The following is a 13,278-nucleotide window of genomic DNA, read 5'->3' on the forward strand; positions in this document are numbered from 1 at the left end:
TTTATACGCTGTACTATCTTATTGTTAATTATTGCCGATGAACATATTTTATTATTAATAAAAAGGTAATAGTAGTCCTATTGAAAAACCTTCAAATTAAACGTAGGGCTTAGCCAGAGGTAAAAGAACTAATCAAAACAGATTTGGTTATAATATAACGATGGGATTTTCGTCACAAGTAATTAATAGATACTTCAATTAACAAATCACATCACATCTTAACTTTTACTAATACCCAGATGTTTTAAGGCAGATATTTTATACATAAATAAATACATGTACACTACTAGATATATGAATTAACAAAAGTACTCGTTTTTCTATGGTCGCAAATCACTCGTTTAAGCAGCTGATATTTTAACTCGAAGGTTCTCAGGTTCAAATCCTAGTAAAAATTGGCTGCTTTTATACGGATTTGAGTGCTAGACAGTGGATAGTTCGGTATACTTTGGAGTTTGGGATTTATTTAACTACACGTCTCAGGAACGATTGGTCTGAGTCTGTACAACACACTTCATTTACACGCCATACATATCATCCAATCTCATTTGGCTTGGGGAGGGGGAGTTAACTTATTGTTCACTAGTTGAACAGATTGTGCCGGCCTCCGTGGCGCGAGTGGTAGCGTCTCGGCCTTTCACCCGAAGGTTCCGGGTTCGAATCCCGGTCAGGCATGGCATTTTTCACACACGCTACAAATCATTCATCTCATCCTCTGTACAGTAATGCTTAACTGCGGCCCCGGAGGTTAAAAATAAAAAAAAAAGTTGAACAGATTGTAAAACCACCGGGTTGGTCTAGTGGTTAACGCGTCTTCCCAAATCAGCTGATTTGGAAGTCGAGAGTTACAGCGTTCAAGTCCTAGTAAAGGCGGTTACTTATATACGGATTTGAATACTAGATCGTGGATACCGGTGTTCTTTGGTGGTTGGGTTTCAATTAACCACACATCTCAGGAATGGTCGAATTGAGAACACTTCATTTACATTCATACACTCATCCTCTGAAGAATTATCTAAACGGTAGTTACCGGGGGCTAAACAGGAAAAAGAAAAAGTTGAACAGATTGTAACATACACGTTAGGAATAGGTTTATTTCTTTTTAATAGAGTGTCCATTTAGTTAAAGCTTATTAATCAGTTAGTTAATTCAATACGGAGCCAACTTGTTACCACACACAATACCTTCAAATATATGATATTACCCATCGTACAGAACACATATGAGTAAGCTTAACTAAAATTTCTGTTCAATCACTCTGTTCTCTGTACGGGTGCTATATAACTAAAACAAAATTGCCCCTCGTGGATTTTAGCAACATGCAAGTCTATTAAAATTTTAACTCCCAGAAAATAACATAATTTTAATAAAAAGGAAATGATTTTGCATCATTTTAGTTCAATAAAGTTTTTAATAAACTGATTTAAAAAGGAGAAAATCAAAATATTACATAAATTACTATTTTAATAAAAAAACAACGTACTAGCAAGTAACGAGAACTTTTTTGGGACAAAATTTGTGCTGAATGCGATACGAAAATAAATGAGTAAGCGGGAAATTTTTCGGTCACACAGCGCTGTATCACTGTGGACCAATTGTTAGTAGCAATGACTAAAACGAGTAAGTAAACTCTTAAAATTCAAAACTATATACTCGTATATTCTACAAAAAAAATAAAATTACACATTAAAACGTCATAAAAAATTCACAATTTTCAGGGCTTTTGAATAGCATCATCAGGTCAAAAAGATTAATATTTATTTATCCTCAAACCATTTTACACCCAATCAGCCTTTATGTAATAAATTAATTTTATATCGAATAAAAATGCCACGCCTAACAGAAATTTGAACCCAAAACCTTCCGGATGAAACGGAGAGACGCTATAATTGCCACGGAAGTCGCCATCGTGATATTGTTAAATGTACCACATTTTTGTACGTCTGCATAAAGTTATATTAATTTTTAAAACATCTGCATAAAACTATTAACACCCAAACAAAACAAACCGACATTAAATCTTAATTTCTGATAAGTACAAAACCCACGAAACGCGTAAATTTTTTCTGCTGTTTTAGCATTTAAGTTGTATGGCTTTTACTAGATAATTTAACATTTTTATCAAAATAAATTTTCTAAAATAAAAAAATTGTATACTTTTCAATTGTTGCCGAAAAAACTAATTTTAAATTGTTTTACTCACTTTCCTTCTTTAATATTTTCACAAATTAAAACAGAAGATCTTACTACTACTTTATTTATCCATAATTGTTATAAAAAATAGAATATATTTACGTAAAACATTACTTACGTATTAATAATTAAATAATAAAGCCCACCAGCAATTTAAAACAAGTTTGATAATTTTTATTAAAACCCACGTAAGCTTTTCAAATAAACAGATAAAACATACGTGTTAAACTACTATCGGCTACAAACAAGTATATAGAAAATAGCAAAAAAAGGATTACATGTATCTGAAATCATCGGACAAACTAACACGGATCTATAAATAACTGAACCCATCAACGGATTAGTGTAAAACACAATAAGGTCGAGCAAGAGTTTCAACTTCTCCGTCAAATTCCAAACAGTATTTTTCATTAAATCTGAAAAAACCATCCCGGATGTGTCAAACAAAACATCTAAAAAGAAAGAGAATAAAATGACAAACCTGGGACGTAGTTATTAATTCAGTTTGTGCTGAAGACGGTACGGTAGCAGTAGATTGTACAGCCATGAGGTGTACAGGTCGAACCGGTGGTGAAGAACACGCACAGGTCATGCCACACAACACAACAAACACACTGACACCGCGCCGACGAGTACAGAGAACTGCACGCGGAGCGGAGCGGAGCGAGACTGGCTGACTGACTGCGGTGGCTCGGCTGACCGAGAGGGCCACACTGATATCCGGGAACCTCACATCGCAACCTCCTCACTCACTAGGACAGTGACCTGGATGTTCACAACGCTTCCGTCTCCCAAGGCCATCGTTATAAACCCCCACCACACCATCATAATAACAAGAACGATAACAGAACTCACACATATACTACATACAAACACATATATCTGTGTGTCATCCTATTGTTATAATGGCTACCGTGGTATACAATATCATAGGTAAGCATACATCATTTGCGCACGTGTAGAGCACGCGTCTCAATATACTATGAAATTACATCCACGAATAAATAAATTAAGACGTTAAGGCGAAAGAATTTGTTGACGATATCCATTACAAATAAATAGCGTTCTCTAACAAACTTTAACTATTATTACTGTAATTTATTTACTTAGTAGGGTCAAAGATGATCCTCACCGTTCACAAGAAGTTAAGTACGATTTCTACATAACCAAATCGACAAGACAGAAATTATCGATTAAAAGATGCCTTGAATGTTACTTAAAAAAACTATTAAATGTGTCAGTACGACACGAGGAGCGTTAAGAATATCAATCTTCCAAAAGTTACAATTTTCTATTTTACAGCAACATTTTTTTAAATTAGTTTGTTTTTTTTATATTACTTCACAAATTATAATTTTTTCATTTAAAATTTGGTTAGACATACAAAAAATTAACGCTTCCCATATCAAAAAATCAATCGCAAGAAAGGCGAAAAACCAGATTTAGGATAAAAAAAAATTAAAAAATTACTGAGTCTAAGTTAAGTCTATCTGTAATGCAAAAGAACTAACACTTTATTCTTACTACTTAAAATTTATAAACCGTAAGTTTTCCAATTTTTTTTTTAATTTTGTCAAGAAAAATGCTTTTAATATAAGAATGACATAAGGCTATATATCTTACAATGTAAGATCCAATACTAACCACTGACGTCCACTAAAAAATGGAAAATATATTCCAATCAACAATGAAAAACGTAGCTTTTCATTAAACATTTTTATTTTTTATTTTAATGTTAGTTATGAGGGAAACAACGGAGCCAAAATACAAACTTTCACAATGGAGTAGAAAAAGTACCACCGAAGAGGTCCGTTTAGTTAAGTTTAATCAAACAATTAATTTGAGCATAAATATATATATATATATATAACTAGCAGATCCGCCAATGCTTCGCTATTGCTAGATTTGATTATATATATATATATATATATATACAGATTAAATGAACATAATTGAAAGTTCCATAAAACATTAACAAAATCAACATTACACGGAACTTCACAAAATTTAACATTTCTCTTTTCCCCTTTTCACCATTTTAATTTTACCATTTTCCTTTTTCACGTTTTCCCCAGTTTTCTTTTATTCCATTTTCCCCTTCTTCTCTTTTCCTATTTTTCCTTACTTACCTTTTCCGATTTTCCCTTTCCCCCTTTTTCGCCGTGCATAAATCGGTCCAGTAGAATTTTAGTCTATAGAGGGCACACAAATCGGAAACACTGAAATGGAGTCGTAAAATATTTACTATAGCGTGTGTTGCTTTTACGTCTAACAGATAGCAATGTTTTTTAAAAAAAAACATGTTTTTACCTGTCACAGGTGTGACATCTTGTATATAAATAGTAGGTACACAAAAGCGCGTATTCGAATGTAACGTATAAAAATTTCAAGGCAATCGGCGAAGAACTTTTGGAGATTTAAGATTTTGAACAAACGAACATTTACATTTTTATATATACAGATATTTATTTATTTACGTATACCAGGTTACTGAGTAACGGCACAGTAACATGATGTCAACAGAACACTGCAGAGATGCCAGAGCATCATTATATATACATATTCACACAGAGTGTATGCAACACGAAGTTCTCCCGAGACTTTCATAATCTATTCTGCTCATGAAATAAAGAAAAAAGTTCTTATAAACATTTGTCTTAAAAGAGTTTCGTTTGCGAGTCACGGCTAGTAAAAGATTTCGCTCGGATTTAAACTACCCCAGTGAAATGAGGCCGTACCGAAAGTTTTTGCTCGTTAATTAAGGGGCAGAATTAGTGATTTCTTATGGTTTTTGACCTAACACAAAATAAAATAGGTCTCAGATCCGTATCTGCAGTAAGTTTTAGAAATCTAAGTTAAAAAATAACTTTTATAATTCCGGGTTTAAAATAACAATAATTCGGGGTAAAAAAAAACTTTTTTTCTGTTTGACGTACAATAACTTTGTTAAATGGATAATAAACACAAAAAACGTTTAAGCAAAACTTATAGAAATTTAATTCTAAACAAAATTATGCAAGATTTGAAAAAAAAGAAAAGTTAGAAAAATTCTAATTTTATTTAGAAACAGTACCTTGAAACAGTTGTCAGAAAAGTACTTATTTAACTAAACTAAATTCTTTTTTGGTGATGTGAAAAATTTGTAAAAATAAAATTTAGTGTTAAAAATTGCTGTAATTTTTTTTTCAACTTTTTTTTTTTTTTTAACTGGAAATTAAATACACAACAATTGTAAAATAAAAATAAATTAATAAAAATTTAGATAACTTTTTTAAGCAATCTGTAAAGTACATCGGGTACTGTGTGAACTGTGAAAAATTTGTAAAAACAAAATTTAGTGTTAAAAATTGCTGTAATTTTTTTTTAACTTTTTTTTTTTTTTTAACTGGAAATTAAATACACAACAATTGTAAAATAAAAATAAATTAATAAAAATTTAGATAACTTTTTTAAGCAATCTGTAAAGTACATCGGGTACTGTGTGAACTGTGCTGTGCTAGCGAAGGTTTTCTGTGAATTTTAGTTTGAGGTGATCGGTTTGCTATTGAAGTAATGCCGTACTTATTTACAACAAGAATACGCTGATATAGTATTCATTTTGGGTGTGTGTAATGGTAATGTTAAAGCTACTGCGGTAGAATATGAAATACGTTTTCCGAATCGCAGGATTCTAGATCCCAAAACAATTAGCTGACTTTTCGCAATCTTCGGGAAACAGATTCACTACGTATTAGATCCACCAGCAGCTACGAACGATCTGTCCAACACAACGCTGTAATTGATGAGCAGTCGAGGCGTCTATGTACGTCTTTCTACGTGCATGAGAGTTTCGCATTCGATGATTTGGAGGACACTTAAACAAAACTAGTTTTCTCCTAATCATAAATAGCCCGTTCAACATCTACACCTTGGAAATGGTTCGCTTCGCTTGGAATTTTGCAACTGGTGAAAAACAATCGACAACTGTACTAGTATGTTTTGTTCACCGACGAGGCAAATTTCACTCGCGATGACGTCAACTTACCCAATGAGCATAATGGGCCGAAGTAAATTCTGATAAAACGGTGGAAGACTGAAGACAATGTTCAACACCGATTTAACGTCACCGTTCATAATACTTGCACTTTCTTCCAGAAAAATTGCTCCAGCTGCTTGACTATGTTTCTCTAGTGCTGAGACGCAAAGTATACTTTCAGCATGATGGTGCGCCTCCCCACTTCTATTGTGCCGTTTCCACTCACTTAAATCATTTCCCTCAGAAATGGATCGGTCGTAGAGGTCCACACTCCTGGCCACCAAGGTCGCCTGATCTAACACCTTTAGATTTTTGCGTATGGGGATGGATGAAAAATATTGTATACAAAACAAAAATATATTTTCGCAAGAAATTAACTATCCACATTATCGATGCGGCTGAGCAACTTAAGGTCATCCCTTAAGAATTAAAAAGAGCAACGAAAGCAATACAAAAGCGTGCCATGAAGTATGGTGAAAATGGCGGATTCATTTTTGAACATTTATTATAAAGTGGTATGTATAATGAATGCACTTTGATCTAGTGTTTCGTTTCTAAATAAAATTTGAAATTTTTCTAACTTTTCTTTGTTTTATTCAAATTACCGTACACCATTTGTTCAGAATTAAATTCTGTACAAGTTTTGTTTATTACTCATTTACCAAAGATATTGTACGTCAAACATAAAAAACAGGGTTTCTTTTAGCTCAAATAGTTGGTTTTCACCCCAGATTTATAAAAACTACTACAGATACGGATATGGGACCTATTTTATTATATTTTTCAGGTCAAAAACTACAAGAAACCATTAATTCTGTCCCTTACTTAATGTCCTAAAAATTTCAATACAACCTCATTTCACCGGGTAGCTGAAATCCAGGTAAAATCTTTCACTAGCCGTAACTTGTACACGAATCAAAGGACAAATGTTCATATGAACTTATTCCATTACTTTCACGAGTAGAATAGGTTATAAAGTCCTGGGAGAACTTCGTGATACACTCTATATAATACAAGGAGAGGTTGAGAACTGTTTTTCATGTTGGTTAGAGAGGTCTTAAGAGAAATGAGAAGGGATAAATGATGGATCTTCATGCATTAAGATAACTAACCTTATTTAATTTGGCGATACAAGGTAGAAAGTGTTAAGGAGAGAAAGTCTGGAATATACTACTGAACAGACAACGTTGAGGACGTATGTTGTAGTATTTATGCTGAAGTAAAAATATTAGCTAACAACAGAAAAGAATGGGGAATATAACATGCAACCAGTCAAAAACAATCCACAAGGAATTTTCGGTTTTATTTTAAACGGTCCAGGATTTCCACTTTAACCAAACGCGTTTTCGGATTTTTATAAAATTATACCTAAGATTTCTTGCTATTAGGCAGAATAACGTACCTATAACGAGTTTTTTTTTTTCAATTTACATTATAAATGGCGGCTGATATCTTTCTTAAACGGGAAAAATTGAAGTGCAGTGGAGAGGGAGTTTCTTTTGCCAAGTCGCTACTAGCAACTGAACTCGTAGTCTCCCCTCTCTTATACTACTTATAAATTCTATTTCCACCGACTATGCATTACGTACTTCGACTCATAAAATTTTACTCCATCAAAGTCTACCATTCGTTTGCGAAAATAGCATCCTAACATTGAATAAAAGTGGTCTTTAAGAATAAATACTTATTCTTAATAAGTTTGAAATAAAAATTATTTTCTACCGTTATCCTCTTGAACAGGTCATACATAAAAACATTTAAAAAAATAAAGAAAAATGCGATGAAAGAATCATCTCAATACGCATCAGACATTGATGTTCGGTGTTCCTGAAAACAGCACTTATGATTTTACTAATACAACAAGATTGACACGAGCTAAATCTTCCAAAATCATTTACGAAGGGAAACATTTGTTTATGTTCTGATTCTTCGTTTATTTTAAATATATTCAATTATTCAATTTCGTTCTATCCGTTAATTCAGTACAAAATGAGTGTGGTCTACGGCTCAAGTATGCACAGCAGAGCCAGAAATCATGAACATAATAACTAAAGTTATTAAATTAATTGAGAAACGTAATTTAAAATAATTTAAATCGAATTACGGGAAATATAAGAAATAAATTTCAAAAACTGGTACCGATTTGAATGCAATGAAAGATGTCGCATGTTATAAATGATTGAGATTAATATGTGAACATAGCCTAAGAGAAATTTATTGAATTTTGATGAATAAATTAAAAATGCTTCGCCTATGACCTGCATATTACACTGTGCAGCTACTTTTCTTTCAAAATAAATTATGAATATCGCACAATGTTTTGAACTAAACCGTGTCTATAATTTCAAAGTCAACAAAAATAATTATTTAAATAATACCCAAGCCTATCGGGCTAGTCTTGTGGTAAACTGTAGTCGCAAATCACTCGTTTAACATCTGTTTTTGAAGTCGAAGGTTCTGAGGTTCAAATCCGAATAAAGGTAGGTTGCTTTTATACGGATTTGAATACCAAACAGTTGATACCGGTGACTTTAGTGGTTGAGGTTAATTAACCACACATCTCAGGATAGTTGGCCAGAATGTAGAAGACTACACTCCATTTACACATCATACACATACACATCATCCTCATCTAATTGCGGGGCTGAGGGAGGGGTTATTAACTAGTCGAATAGATTGGCAACGTCCACATTAGGAAATGTATCTAAAATATCATTTAAGTATATCTAAATTATCTAAATATATCCGTTCTAAATTTTATTGTTTGTGTTAGTTTTAGATTCAAATATTTATTGGGTAATATCGCCATAAAACTATATTAAATAAAAGATTACAAACACAATCATTTTTTGAAAACGTTATTTTGTAGTTGAAAACGATTAATATTCATATTTTAATTGTACAGTCGATATTCTTCGAGTAGTAAAAAACAATTATTTAAGTTACTTTTCTCAAAGATTAGCGGAATACCTGAAAAAACTTAAAACCATAAAAAAGCTAACTACGAATTAAATATAAATATATATTTGAAAGATTAGAAATTTGCTTGTTTATTAAGAAAATAACAAAGTATTCCAAAAATGAAAAATTTAAACAAAGAAAAGTAACAAACTAAATGACTTTTATAAATTTCGTTTAGAAAAACGAAATTATTTACTGGAAATATTTAGTTAAAAAAATTTCATTAACCAATAATAAATATAATTAAACTTTTGCAATATAAACACTGTAGATTTTTATATTATTTTTTTGCTTACAGAACAAATTTTATTAATTAAAAGACTACAATAATGTTTTTTTTCCAATTCCATTAAATTAATAATTACAAAAATTAAATAAAAATATGATTTAGGATAATAAAAAATGATTAAATATGATAAAATATGATTGTTAGGGATGTAGGATGTAGAGGGTATATTGAAATGAAACGACTAGCACTAGATAGGGAATCTTGGAGAACTGCATCAAACCAGTCAAATGACTGAAGACAAAAAAAAATAAAAATTTATAATCAAAAAATATAAAACAAACATGGAAAATCATTTCACTAGTTATAAATTTAGAAAACCCGAAAAATAGTTTTCCTAATAAATTTAGTAACTAATAGCAATTAAACAAAACAAAAAATCAAATGTGAAAAGTAAAACGTAATAAAAATGTCTCAACATAGGCATTTAAAAAAAAAAAAGCAAAAATAAAAGATCATTTACTATAATCCCGTTAGTACATCAATATTTCGCACATGTACGTTATAATATGTTAATATAAACCTGTAATGAATCAACAAAATTTGTTCTTAAAGTCTTAAAACAGCCAATAGAAAATTATATTATCCCGCATAAATTTATTTGATATTTTACTATTGTAGCTTTTAATAAGGCATGTTCCGGTTCACAAAGGTAACTTTTGAATGCAGAAGAGGACACTAACGTATATCGCGCTCAGTGACCATTCCGCACAGCGTAACTATTAGTAAGCCTAGCCAGCTTACAAATGTATAAACAAAGTTTGTTTTAATTTACGTTATTTTAACATATTTCATACCTCTTCCCACATCTATCATACGTTAAACGGTTAAAAATGATGCGAGCGGAAATATCAGTTAGCAATGATCACATAATTGACACTACCGGTAACATACATCGAAAGGTTTTTTACACAGACCAAAACAGAATGAACATACTGCTGCAAACGTTGCAGCACACACAACATACTTCTTTCGCCACCCAAGTCGATCAAATTACATAAAGTTCCATAGTATTAATTTCTGAGTAATTTCGCAAAAAAAAAGTTATTAGATTATTAACCACTTATTTCTATTACCTTTACTATTTACACGTACACGTCTTTTAACGCTATAAAAATTTTCCAAAACGAACTACGTGCATTTAAGATAATTTGTGAATATATTTTTCTTTAACAGTTCTTTAAGTAGTAAATTAAGCATTTTTATCGCTGATTTTTCCAGCTTACTACAGAAATTTGCTGAAAAAATTAACTACAATATATTAAAAAAAATATTTAAAATATAATTACACTTCAATGAATGTTATACATACGATTATATTTCTACAGTGCTGATAGGGATTAAAAATTGTGAGAGTAAACGCTTCAAATACAATTTACATCATAATTTTATTAAAGTCTTTCTTTTGGTGAAATCAAACATTGTTGATTTCATACTGTAACATAACAGAACGTAAACGAATCGTGTTAATGTGCGCTTTGTCTTTGTTAGATACTGTAAAAACTAACCCGTCCATTTAATTTTGAGAATATTCTTTTCAACTCAGGCCGAGAGAAATATTTAAAATAATTTTTATAAATAAAACGTCATCTAAGGCAGTAAATAGAAGAAAATGTAAAAAAAAGAAGGTTGAACTTAACGTCAATTAATACTCCTGAATCAGCGCTAATACCTTACTCCGTGCGGAAGATTGATGGTTCGAGGCCTCGTTGAACCGGTTACATGTTAACGCTAACGGCATCCTGATAATATTGCAGGCTATCATTCTGTTAACATCGGTTTTCAGAATATTAGGTTATATATCTATTTATATAATAATCTTAAAAAAACAACTGTACGTCCTCTTACAATTTTTGAATGTTATTTTAAAAATATAATTGATACAGCGATAAGGTATCACGCGACGACAACTTAGGTACAAATTCATTTGAAATGTATGGTAAAAGAAGATTTTTTAATTTGTAAATTTTCTTTTTTTCTTTTACATTAACTTATTCACGAGAAGTTTATTTTACTGAATCTTTTGTTTTCACTTTCAATTAAATTAATTACTATTGTTAATAATAATCGATAACCGCATTTTAATAATTGTAAAACAATAACATGCAATTTTTGAAGCGTTAGACATTAAAAAAAAAACAAAAAAAACAATGATTATAAATGAAACAGAATAATTACAACAAACGTTACAAAAAAATGAAAAAAAAGTGATCGGTTTTATAAAACGTATTGAATATATTTTTTTTAATTTTCGTGAAAATAAACAAAAATTTGTACAATTATGCTACGCAAACAGAATTGAACGGGGTGACATATAACATCCGACATAACATAATTAACGATGAATTGAGAAAACGACTGATGGGGCAATTGCATCAATTTAAAAGAAATGCAAAAGAAGTTTAAAGAAATACAAATATTGGACTATTCTATATTGTGCTCTAAAACTGAGTCGAAATTATCTGACGGCCCCCATCGGTTGTCAGATTTAGCACTTAGTTTGATACTTTTCCTCTCTTTATAAGCGACTTATATCATTCGTTTCCTACACATTTCTATAATATCGAATATATCTGAATACTAAGTTTTCATCAAATTATTATTAATTAATATCATTCATTTGCTACTGTACTGCGCCAAATGTTAAAAATCTAAATCTATAACTTTCATAATTCTTCAACCGACCTTTAAAGTAATATAATAAACAAAACAAAACATATTTCTTTCTTTAAAAAAAAAAGTTAATTTCTTATTTACAACTATTTTTATCAGATAACTCGCAATAAACAATGCAACATGATAATACTGGGATGAAAATAGCCGTTTTCCAAAATTGCAGCCAGATGACGTGAAATGATTTACTATGAATAAATTATATGTTTTTTGCAATAATTTTCTGAAAATTATTCAAAACACACGAAGAAATACCTTATATGAAAATAAATATGAAATAATATTTTATGATTGTATCATCGTTTAAGAAATTAACCGTTCGAATTCATTATTAAAAAACAAACAAATATTTAAATCCCGAAAATACTGATCGTGCCTGTCAGAAAAAAATATTAACTTTTGTTTATTAAACCGGTAGATCAATAAAAAGAATCGGTTTAATCCTTTTACAACAAAGCCTGATTAAGAGGAATTAATTTAAGATAAACTGTATACAATTGCGGTTAAACGGTTTGTGTTTAAAAAAAATACAAATAAAAAATACCATTATAAAATTCAAAACGTTTTGCAAACTTTTTAGAAGAAAGCGAAAGTATAATACACTCCGATCGAATCATCTGATAAGCTGTAATAAGCTCTTTACGAGTAGTACAGTATGATCCACATCAAAAACTGTAACAAAGAAATTAGACATCGTTGAACGATCAATTAAATACCAGGAACTCGATAAAGGAAAGTTTCGTAGGAGAAAAGGATCTGACCGTATGAATGTCAAGAAGGATTCATGACATTCAATCTTATTTCGCTGCATAAGCTACACAATAGACATAAATAACTCGCTAAACTCAGTCGCGTACGAATAATGTGTGTAGGTCTGATTCAGGAAATATAGTATGTTAAACATATTATACAGCACTGTTCAGTCGTGACACCCACCAACCTGTTTATAACTACCCACACAATAATGTGTCGTATTATTGCCATGCACTAAAAATAACCGCACCAAACATTTTATCCACCTTTAATAAGTAACGTATTGTTCCTGCAACTTTCTCATTAACGACAACTTCTAAAAAACAATATTTTCTTTAAAAAACAGTTTCGCTGAAAAACTTGACAAATAAATACATTAAAGAAAAGGAAAGAGATT

General features: G+C 30.9%; 1 protein-coding gene across 2 annotated transcripts in view; it reads right to left on the reverse strand.

Annotated features, from left to right (window-relative positions):
• Regnase-1 (zinc finger CCCH-type containing protein regnase 1) overlaps nt 1-13,278 on the reverse strand; it is a 162,845-nt gene that overhangs the window by 83,447 nt on the left and 66,120 nt on the right. Inside the window, exon 1 of one of the 2 annotated variants that reach the window (XM_075362446.1) lies at nt 2,675-2,871. The exons of the other annotated variant lie outside the window; for it this stretch is intronic. Coding sequence (XP_075218561.1) covers nt 2,675-2,785 — 111 coding nt within the window. The 5' untranslated portion in view covers nt 2,786-2,871. Of the gene's footprint in view, nt 1-2,674; nt 2,872-13,278 lie in introns of those variants that run through there. 2 annotated transcript variants of the gene reach the window in all.

This window comes from Lycorma delicatula, chromosome 1 (assembly GCF_047948215.1).
Source record: "Lycorma delicatula isolate Av1 chromosome 1, ASM4794821v1, whole genome shotgun sequence".
Taxonomy (NCBI): Eukaryota; Metazoa; Arthropoda; class Insecta; order Hemiptera; family Fulgoridae; genus Lycorma; species Lycorma delicatula.